Source organism: Pundamilia nyererei, unplaced genomic scaffold, assembly GCF_000239375.1.
Source record: "Pundamilia nyererei isolate P.nyererei 1_Seehausen unplaced genomic scaffold, PunNye1.0 scaffold00183, whole genome shotgun sequence".
In the NCBI taxonomy this organism is placed as follows: Eukaryota; Metazoa; Chordata; class Actinopteri; order Cichliformes; family Cichlidae; genus Pundamilia; species Pundamilia nyererei.
In genome coordinates this window covers 46,303-56,059 of record NW_005187584.1, presented here as the reverse complement: position 1 = coordinate 56,059, position 9,757 = coordinate 46,303, and the positions used below count along the sequence as shown (strand labels likewise).

Sequence of the window (9,757 nt, the reverse complement as noted above, 5' to 3'; positions counted from 1 at the left end):
CAGTCTTTTATTTTGGAAGGAAGTGATTGGAGTGCTGTGGTTTAAGTCTGGATCCAGCTGTAACCCCAACGTAGAAACTGGTGAATTGTAGACTCAGATAGAAAACTTTATTTTATCCGAGGCCCTGCTTGAGTAGACTGTGGATGCTCAGGGGGCCGCTTCGGTCGCAATGATAGGATTGAAGGAGGTCGTTGCATCCCTGTTTCGTGCGGCCTACGCAATCTGAGATCACGCACCGCCCTTCAAATGACGCCGGTGTCCTTGCGCTGCAAGTGGACACCTTATCCCCGAGCGGCCTTTTAAAGGAGGAGCTTCATGTCAGGACCGCCAAGGACATTAGTGAGTCCATCAGAAGGAGGGATGACTTCCACAGCTCACCGTGACGTTTCTTTTCAATGAAGGATGGGTTGTTTGTCATTAACAAGGTGTGTGACTGGAACCATGGCAGCCACTCCCAAAGTCACAGCAGTGCCATCACAGGCCTGTAACAAGAAGAAAAAACAAAACTACACATTTTTAAGGGTTTAACACTTTCACTGTTTTCAACAGAAACATTATGAACTGTTACATATGGCAAGTGAAATGTACACTTAGTAGAGAGCTAGAAAACCGTCGAGCACACGTGACTTATTTACACATAGACGTGGTAATTCTGATTTAAGTATTTTCTTATCGTGCATCTTCCATTATTCTCAGCTCCTTAAAAGGCTTTAAGCACTCACACATGTGACGTGTGTGAGTTGGACCTATCCATCAGCTGTCTCAGGTGCCTATTTATAGATGTAAACATTGAGCCGCACGGCTGGATAACGAGGGTTGGTGCACCTGTGGATGTGGAGCTATCGTGTCTCCATTCTGCCTTACGATATCATTCATAATCGGAGGTTAAACTAGCTTCAGCTACCGTAATGTTTTTCTCTCACGCTACCTGTTTAGGCGCTGATCAATAAGAACGTTTTCCCCGTAGAACACTACAAAACGAAGGCGTGCCTGCAGAAAACCCACCGCAACACCACAGACGGCTTAGAACGAGTGCTCAGCAGCACCTTTTATACAACTCTGCTTTCTAATATTACTACTGCAGATCAGTTTGTAGTATGTGTGAGATGCCCGTTTGCCCCCGTGTCAGTCTACTGACCCGCTGCTTCGTCACAGCTTTGCATCATGAAAGTCCTTTTTCAGCAAATGTTAAAAAGCAGTTCTAGTTTTTGAACCTGAGAATATCTTTGTGAGGTGTGTGTGGGGTGTAATCTGATGACGTTTGTGGATAACGTATAGATCCAAGTGTTAGACTGGCGCCAAAGTTACCCACAGACCTTGAGCTGTGAACTGAAAACTACACGTTAGCTCACTGTACTCCAGTGGCAGCCTCCTCCTCTTCCTCCATCAAATCAAAAGTCACCTCAGCGTCTGATTTTAAATCCAGTCTGGTGTTTGATGATCAAACAGGGCGGCTGCTTACATGTGATGGTGATGATGAGGAGAGGACGATGAGTTTTCCCAGAGTGCTGACAGAGCTCATTTTTCTATTCAGGTCGGTGGACATAAGGTGTTCACAGGTCCTCAGCTTGAATTTAAAGAAGCAGTATGAAATTTTAGGAAATGTGCTTTCTTGCAGTCGTATCAGAATATTAAAGTTAATTAAAATGTCACTGGATGGCACTGTAAATACAAACTGTAATAGTCAGACTGTCACAGAAACCAGACAACATAATACATGAATGGGTTTGTTTTTCCAATTTATTGCTTAAAAATGTATTGAGACATTTCTTCCACTGGGAAAAATTCACAGTAACGATGTGGAAGTCTCAAACTCACAAAACCACACATATCAGACGTGATGCATCAGGGTTAAACAGCCAATTCATCACCAGGAACATCCAAAGCCTCCATCCTGGTGTTTGTGATAAGAGTGTGGCCTTCAAACTGCACGATCGTGGGTTAATTACTTGACACTCGTGTGTCATTAGCATAACGTGACCAAAATGTACAAATTAGACTTTATTTATTAATCTAGTGTGACTCTGAGCAGCTGAGTCTGTAAACTGGTAGAGGTGCACTGTCTGTGATGCCTGACAGTAACTAGATGCTGCGTGTTTGTGTTCAGCTTCATAACGGCCTTTGTCACAATTAAAAGTGCTTCTCTTAATGAGGAAAAACACTTTTCTCAACATTTTTCCTGTAAAAACAGAAACAACTTCAAGATTAAATGGACTCGTATTCATACTACCTGAGCTGCATTCAGCCATAGCGCTTTATTCTGAGATCCACACAATGAAGAATAATGAAAGGCAGGGTTTCCTAGAGAGGCAAACGATGACTGTACAGAAATATGCAGCCTCTAAATATTGTTGTGAGATTTTGCCTTCCTTTCGGCGCTTTTAAAGAATAAATAGGATCCATCTCTGTCATCTTAGCGTGCGAGTCCCCGTGCCAGGAAGTGAGTAGACACCTTTCCCACAATGTTGAGCTGTTCCTTTAGTTTTTTCACTTTCATTTGCCAACATTAGCTGTGAAAAAAAAAAAACACCTCAGCCCTTAACAGCTTAAAAGGAAGGGAGTGTGTGTGTGTGTGTGTGGGGGGGGGGGTGTTGTCTGCATTACTGACAGTGACTTAGCAGACAACCATCGTGTCGCTCTGTAATTCAGCACTATTAGCAGCTGGAACCCGGGAACAGTAATCCTTTTATGTGCCTGTGCCGTTCGCTCATGCAAGTAGAGCAGGAAATTCTTCAGTCAAAAAAAAAAAACAAATACAGGTGCTTGACTTCATCTAACTGTTGTATTTACCTGAAGTCTTTTCCATCCCCGCAGCCCTACGTGATGTCCTTATTTGATACTTTTAGAGTCCAAAAGTACCAAAAACCGCAGTGTGTTCATTATTGAAGTAGACTTGACTGCACGCTGTTGTTTTTCAGCAGCTTTGGCGCATGCAGTGCAGATGTTGAACCTCAGAGCAGGCTTGCAAACGTCATTGCTGCACGCGTTCGCAGTATTTTTGGCAAAGGCCGTGCAAGTTCATCAGAAAATGGAAAAGTTGTTTCTGAAAGTCGCTCATCGGAGGAAAAAAGTATTCCCCATTAGCATTACAGGACCACCGCCGCCACCGCATGGTCACAAGAAAATGCACTGCCCTTCAAATCTACTTTGACTTACTGTTCTGAAACTTCCTTTTTTATTTATTATGTTTTAAGCCAGTAAAGACCAGGGACTTGGTGCCATGATAATTCTCTTACAGTGCTATTGTGTGAAATTATAATCACTTGTTATGGAATAATTTTTATAGTCTTTTTTTTCACACCAGACCTTTTTTTTTTTTTTTTTTGTATTTGTACAGTGGCGTGGTGATACTGATACGTTGCCATGAATTATTGTAACCAATAAAAAGCTTTTAACCAAGAAAACATGGATGGTCTTTGCAAACAAATACACAGCGCACACTCACGCAAACTTTCCCGCCCATATAACTGTGAAACACATCTACACACAAAGTCAGTCAGTGAGGTAGTTTGAGCTCAAAATGCTCTTTTTAACTATTATGTAAAGCACATACGAGTCATTTGATCATTATTTACTTAGAAGTTAAAACAACGTGCAGGTGCCTTCGTCAGGAGTTGCTGTGGAGACTCGTAGCAAATGTCTTGCTAACAAGTGAATCAAGTCATCAAGCTATAAACCACTAATATAAAATGAGTCTGTATTCTTAGGGAACTGCAAACATACTCGGAGAACCTCCGTCCTTAAAAGAAAAACGAAATCCTGCACAGTTCATATGCCAAGCTGTTTTTTGTTTTGCTTTTATGGCTCTAGTCACACCAAACCAGCCTCCTAATTCAGTGACAGATTACAAGTAGTTGTGGTAACCAAATTGCTGGTTGGAAGCAATGTGTATCCTAATAACCGCACTGCATTCACTCTCAGATTTGCTAAGGCTTGCAAATATTTGCTAATTCCCAAATCCGGCCGATTGCCAAAGCATATCCGAGTCACACTGTGCAACATGTCTGCAGTGTCTCAGTACAACAGCGGACTCCACTAAACTGGCTGTTTTCTGGTTATGCTCCTACATAAACCTCGGGTGCAGCAACTACATCACTATCAGTGGAGGAATTCCTCTTTCAAATTGATGTAGGTCTGGCTGGAGATTTCTGTGCATGTAGACAGCCACAGGTTGGGCTTTTGATTTTTGCTGTTCATTTTACAGTCAGTAGTCATTATCAGCAGCAGACGGCATGTTATTGTCGACTTCACGCCATTCAATCGTAAACTAGCAGCAGAGAGTGACTCTAATTTATTGCAATATTGAACACATTTGACCTTTTTTCTGTAAGTGTCCAAAAAGAAACACACAAAATCTCGTTTTAGATCGTTGCAGTTTTAATGCAATTTGGAAAATCTACACATACTTCAGGACACATTTGAGGAAAAAAAGTTTACAAAGTGCACACTGGTGTAGTCATCATCGGGTAATGGGTATAAATAAAATAGGGTATTATAAAATATATATATGAATATTTTGAAAGCTTTTGTTCTATACAGTTTGGAGTATTAGAAAATAGCAGACAAGGCTTCAGCTTTTCAATCGTACTCAAACGATTGAGTGAATTTACTGAGCTTCCTGTAACTGTGAAAATGTTTTCTTTCATTATTAAATTAATTTGTTTTTCACACAATGTAGATGTGACCAAACAGATGCACGTACAGTCGTACTGATTTGCTCCATAGAGGTTACTGAAATATTCACAGTCAGAAGCACATTAGTGTCCAAATACAGCACCCGACCGGTGGTGTGCACGCCGACCAGGATAACCGTGACCCGTGGAGCATATCTGCACCACAGGATTCAGGTGTGTTCACTGCTTTTAGAAGAGCCTGACATACAGCAGACCCTGTTGTGTCTGGGCCTTTGCACGTCTCTCTGCTAATCATGAAGAATCGTCTTTTTTTTTTTTTTTTTTAGATTAACAGTCAAATCTACAAAATCACAAAAAGAAGGGAAAAAAATTACAAGTGGCTATTCAGATTGAAAACTGTTCCCGGGGTACCAACACAATTATAAATGAATAATTGAGAAGCTGATTATCAAAACATCGGCGCATAAACCTCGGCTGTAGTTTGCGCGATCTTGCAGTGACGTGGCACCAAACTGAGGAATGACTGACTCCGTGAGAGCTGAACTGTGGAGCGATGAAGAACAGGATCTTCACTGCTCAGGCTGCAAATACTGCTTGGTGAACTCCTCCAGCTGTTTCTCCAGGTCAGTGGCTTTATGTCTGCACACATCGTGTATAAAAAGAAATACTTGACTTATTACCTTCTTGGGTTGAGATAACATTTTGTGATATCTGTCATGTAGAACTCAACTACACGTTTCCAATTACTGTTATCATTCATTTGATCTGAGACGTTAACGTTCCCCACACTGGTTCCTGATAAATTCCCAGACAGACACTTTACTTTTCCCGTTATTCCCGATAAGAGAGGGAGCTGGACTGACCGCAGGCTCTTGGAGCGGCTCTGGATGCTCTCCAGCTGATCGATCTTCGCTGTCAGTTGACGGATTTCTGCCTCCAGCTCTTTCTGCGTCTGGTCCACCTGCTGACAGAGCCTAGCAAAGGTGGTTGCCATCTCCCTGGTAACACAGAGGGCACAGTGTGGCACTGCTTATTTATTTAGCTCTGTTACAGAGGGCGGGGCTGAGCTGTGTAGGTTTAAATTAGGAAAGGAGGCAGGAGGAGGGAAGCAAAAACCATGAGGCTATAACCTGTTCATGCACACAGAAGAGCAAGTGGCAGAAATTATTTATAGATGGTTCACAGTGCACACCGTCAGCTCACTGGATAGACAGATGATATGAAAGGCAGCACACTTACTGTTGGACTTGTTTGCTACAGCTTGCACTCGTAAGGCTGACCATGAGCTGCATTTTATCGGATGCATAGTCCACAAACTGCCGCTTCAGAGCACGCTCCTTTGCCTTCGTGGTCCAAGTGAGTCTCTCGTATAGGTACAGCAGGCCATAGAGAGAGGCTGACAGGGCGATCAGCCTCCAGCCAACGGTTCTCCACACCTGAGAGAGAGTAGGCAGGTGAAGCATGCTTATTTTGCTGTTTCAGTGGTGGAAGCTTAGATTAAACATGTCGAGTTCAGCACCATGTATTTGCAAATACTACTCTTCTCTCTATAGGTTTACAAAGACGGTCGTCTAAACAATCCTTTTGAGCTACAATGGAACAAATGTCAACCATTTTTAACAGGAAAATGTTAAACAGGCTAAAATGCACATCACAAAGATGGGAGTACATGGGACATGTTAGTTCAGTGGTGGCAAACATAAGGCCTGAATTTCGTTGGACACACAGTTTTGGACATTTAGCTGAACTTTACATTACTTTTGATTTCTGAATACTGGAACGCCCTGGTCCATAACAAAGCTCAGGGAGTGCAACAAATAAAAACTCAATGTCAAGACAGTTTCTTACAGTTAAATATGTCCAATCAGAGTTCATATTGTTCGACTGTCCACTATTTACTGAGAGGTTAAAATGAGACCTGGGTTCTCGGGCTCCTTTTATTAAAACAGGTTCAAACATCTTTGACAGTGAAACCAGTGCTGTGGTTAAGAGCAGCTTCTTCTATTTCTTTCTTCTTTTTATTGTAAATCACTTTTGTTTGAAATGTGCTAGATAAAAAAAATGGACTTACTGTCTTCCTTACTCACACACCATATTTCATATGTTGGAATTAAAAACGACCTCAGACACAACATACCACTCCTCCAACGACCAGTACGCCCATTGAAGTGCGGGAATTGAGGGAAGCGATGGCTACTATCAGGTCCTCCTGGGTCATGAGGGCTGTCTGCTGGTTGGACACTGCCACGGTCGTGGGGGGCGCAGAGGAGGAGGGTGTTTGGGTCTGAGGCAGTGCTGGGCGAGGTGTCTAAGGAATGACAAGCAGAGTTTTTCAGAATAGGATGTGAAAAAGTCTCATTACAATAATAATTCTTGATTGGTGCGCACCTGAAAGTTCTGGTCCACCAGTCTAAGAGCTCTCTCTGCATTGGCAGATCCCAGAAAGCGGTGGACTAACGCTTTCCAGCCCAGCGAAAACTTAAACTCAATGTCTTCCTGGAAGTCGCTGCAAAGTGTGGCGCAGTTTAGGTCGTAACTCATGTCAAACTTCCTGCTGTTCATCAGCATGGACACCTGGCTCTGGGTTGAAGAGGGAAGCAGAGGGAGCATGCTCTCTGGAAAGGGAGAATCCCAGCATAAAATGAAGAGAAGGCATATTTGAAAACTAGGTGGGCAGCCCTTCAAAATGAGGACATTCACATTTGGACACATTTGGAGCTGGTATAATTTTAGGGACCTGCTGGGCTCAAAGTTAAGAACCAAATATGACACGTTTGTGTTGCACTTTTCCTTACAAGGAAAAAGAGAAACCGATTTATAGAACAGCTCCGGAAGTCTTTTCATCAGAGGGCACATTAACACCTTTACAACATCACTGTCACCGAGCACAGCTTGCATGCGTGCATGACAGTGACGCATTTGTCGCATAATGGGGCATGGAATGACGGCATTCAGCGAGGAGGGTAAATATAGCAGTGATCAGGGTGTAGCAGACATCAGCCTGAAGGCAAAAAGGTTCTGACCAAGTTTAGCAATGCTGCGAATGAGTGACGGAGCGAAAAAATGCTGCCCTGAAGCCATTTTCTAATAAAAAATATCCATTTCTTAAGAGATGAAACCATTTTCAGAAATTGCGTTAACGACTTCAGCTTTTATATTGCAACATTGCAAAGGAGCTCTTATTCATTAACATCCGTGTTACGTGAATTACCTATCATGTATTCCTGGGTGGACTGAACAGAGGCGTTGACAGCATTGGAGCAGCGGAAAGCCAAATTCTTGCCCATCCCCTCCTCCACGTGACCCAGCAGCTCCTGCCAACAGCAACAGGGGTCAGAGGTCAGATGGAAAAAAGGATCTTTGCACGCATGGCACTGTCACAGTGTTTATGCAGACTTGGCATCTGTTATTCCACTAAAACTGAAACTGGAACACTGTAGTGCTAAAGCTAGCAGATGCTAACTGCTTTCAGAGGCCTGTCAGATAAAGTTAAACTAAATGTATGTAGTACACAGTGTAGCAGAGAGAAACTTCAGCAAGTAGTATGTGCAGGCAGTTTATCTGCTTGGTGACTCAATGTGTAGCAGACAACTTTAATGAGCATCGATTGTTGACCCTTACAGCAACTAAGCAGAACATCATTTTATTGGCTTTTATTTGGTCTGAGGTGTTTTTATGCTGCCTTTACTTACAGACTTGTACATTTTGAGGACCTGAGGTGAGGGGTGGAAGTCACAGTGGAACTCATCAACAATTAAATGAAGGCGACAGATCTCCTCCCCCATGGCGGTGGAAACCTGGATAAAACGCAACATGAGAGCTCAAGTTGATCTAGTCAGTGACACACAATGGAGCTTCCTCTGGTTTCTGTCCAGGCATCAAGAAGTTTTTCCAATTTCAATATCAGCGAAATAAAGAAGAAAAAAAACCAATTACAGTTTTATTTTTGCATATAGAGGTAATTAAGTTACTTTCATTTAAAGGAGAAAGGAAACAGACAAAAGCTCTGTTAATCAGCTTGTCACCTGCTGACTCTGAGAAAGTGATCCATGCGTTTATTTCATCCAGGCTTGACGACTGTAATAGTCTTTATTTCGGTACCAGCCAGGCTCTGCTCTTCAGCTAGTTCAGGATGCTGCAGTCCGACTCCTGACAGGCGCTCGTAAACATGACCATATCTCTCCAGGCTCGTTTACACTGGCTTCCAGTGCATTGTAGAATTGATGTTATTGCTTGTTTTTAAGTCTCTAAATGGATTAGCTCTGTCATACCTCTCTGACCTTTTAACTAAAAATACTGCAAACAGATCTCTCAGGTCAGCTGATAAGTTGCTTCTGATTGTCCCTAGCAGCAGGCTACACACAGAGCAGACTTTGGATCAGTCTGCCTCTTCAGATTAGGATCTCTCCAACACTTGACATTTTTAAAGCCTGTCTCAAAACACATTTTTACTCTCTAGCTTTTACTCATGACTGAGTGTTTTATTCTCTGTGCGTGTTTGTTCTACTTGTTACTTTTGTTACTATGTACAGCACTTTGGTCAACATGTGTGGTTTTTAAATGTTGCTTACAAATTGATTACAAATTGATTGATTGATAGATATAATATTTGCTATTTGCTGACCTACTGGCATTTATAACATCTGATAAATTTATCAGCTGATCTAAAGAAGAGACAGGTGAAACACCCTTCAATCAGGTGTTGATTCAAATTCAAATTTCAAATTCAAATTTTATTTGTCACACACACACAACCATACACAGTATGACATGGGGGTGAAATGCTTGTAGCTGTACAATGCCCGACCATTAAATGACAGAAGAAAAGTTTTACAATATTTACAATTTACACTTTACTACAAAATTTACAAATTAACTTAGGAATTTACAGTAAAGAATGTGCAAATAGCAGAAGAGATTATAAAGATAAGGATTATAAATTATAGGAATTATAGGATTATAGGAAATGTGTGGTGGTGCGTGTGGTGACGTGTGTGAGAGTCCAGTCTTATAGTGACGTGTTTGGGAGAGTCCAGTCCTACACCTGGTTCAGGCCCCAAATAGCCTGTGGGAAGAAGCTCCTCCTCATTCTCTCTGTTTTGGCCTTAAGGGAGCGGAAGCGC

At 42.2% G+C, this 9,757-nt stretch overlaps 1 protein-coding gene across 1 annotated transcript in view; it reads right to left on the bottom strand.

Annotated features, from left to right (window-relative positions):
- Positions 1 to 4,359: 4,359 nt before the first annotated feature.
- The window catches only part of mfn1b (mitofusin 1b), a 17,929-nt gene continuing 12,531 nt past the window's right edge, over positions 4,360 to 9,757 (bottom strand). Inside the window, exons 12-18 of the mRNA XM_005746734.1 lie at positions 8,327 to 8,431; positions 7,846 to 7,948; positions 7,023 to 7,249; positions 6,772 to 6,942; positions 5,874 to 6,070; positions 5,498 to 5,632; positions 4,360 to 5,273 (exon numbers count right to left, since the gene is read on the bottom strand). Coding sequence (XP_005746791.1) covers positions 5,204 to 5,273; positions 5,498 to 5,632; positions 5,874 to 6,070; positions 6,772 to 6,942; positions 7,023 to 7,249; positions 7,846 to 7,948; positions 8,327 to 8,431 — 1,008 coding nt within the window. The 3' untranslated portion in view covers positions 4,360 to 5,203. The remainder of the gene's footprint in view (positions 5,274 to 5,497; positions 5,633 to 5,873; positions 6,071 to 6,771; positions 6,943 to 7,022; positions 7,250 to 7,845; positions 7,949 to 8,326; positions 8,432 to 9,757) is intronic.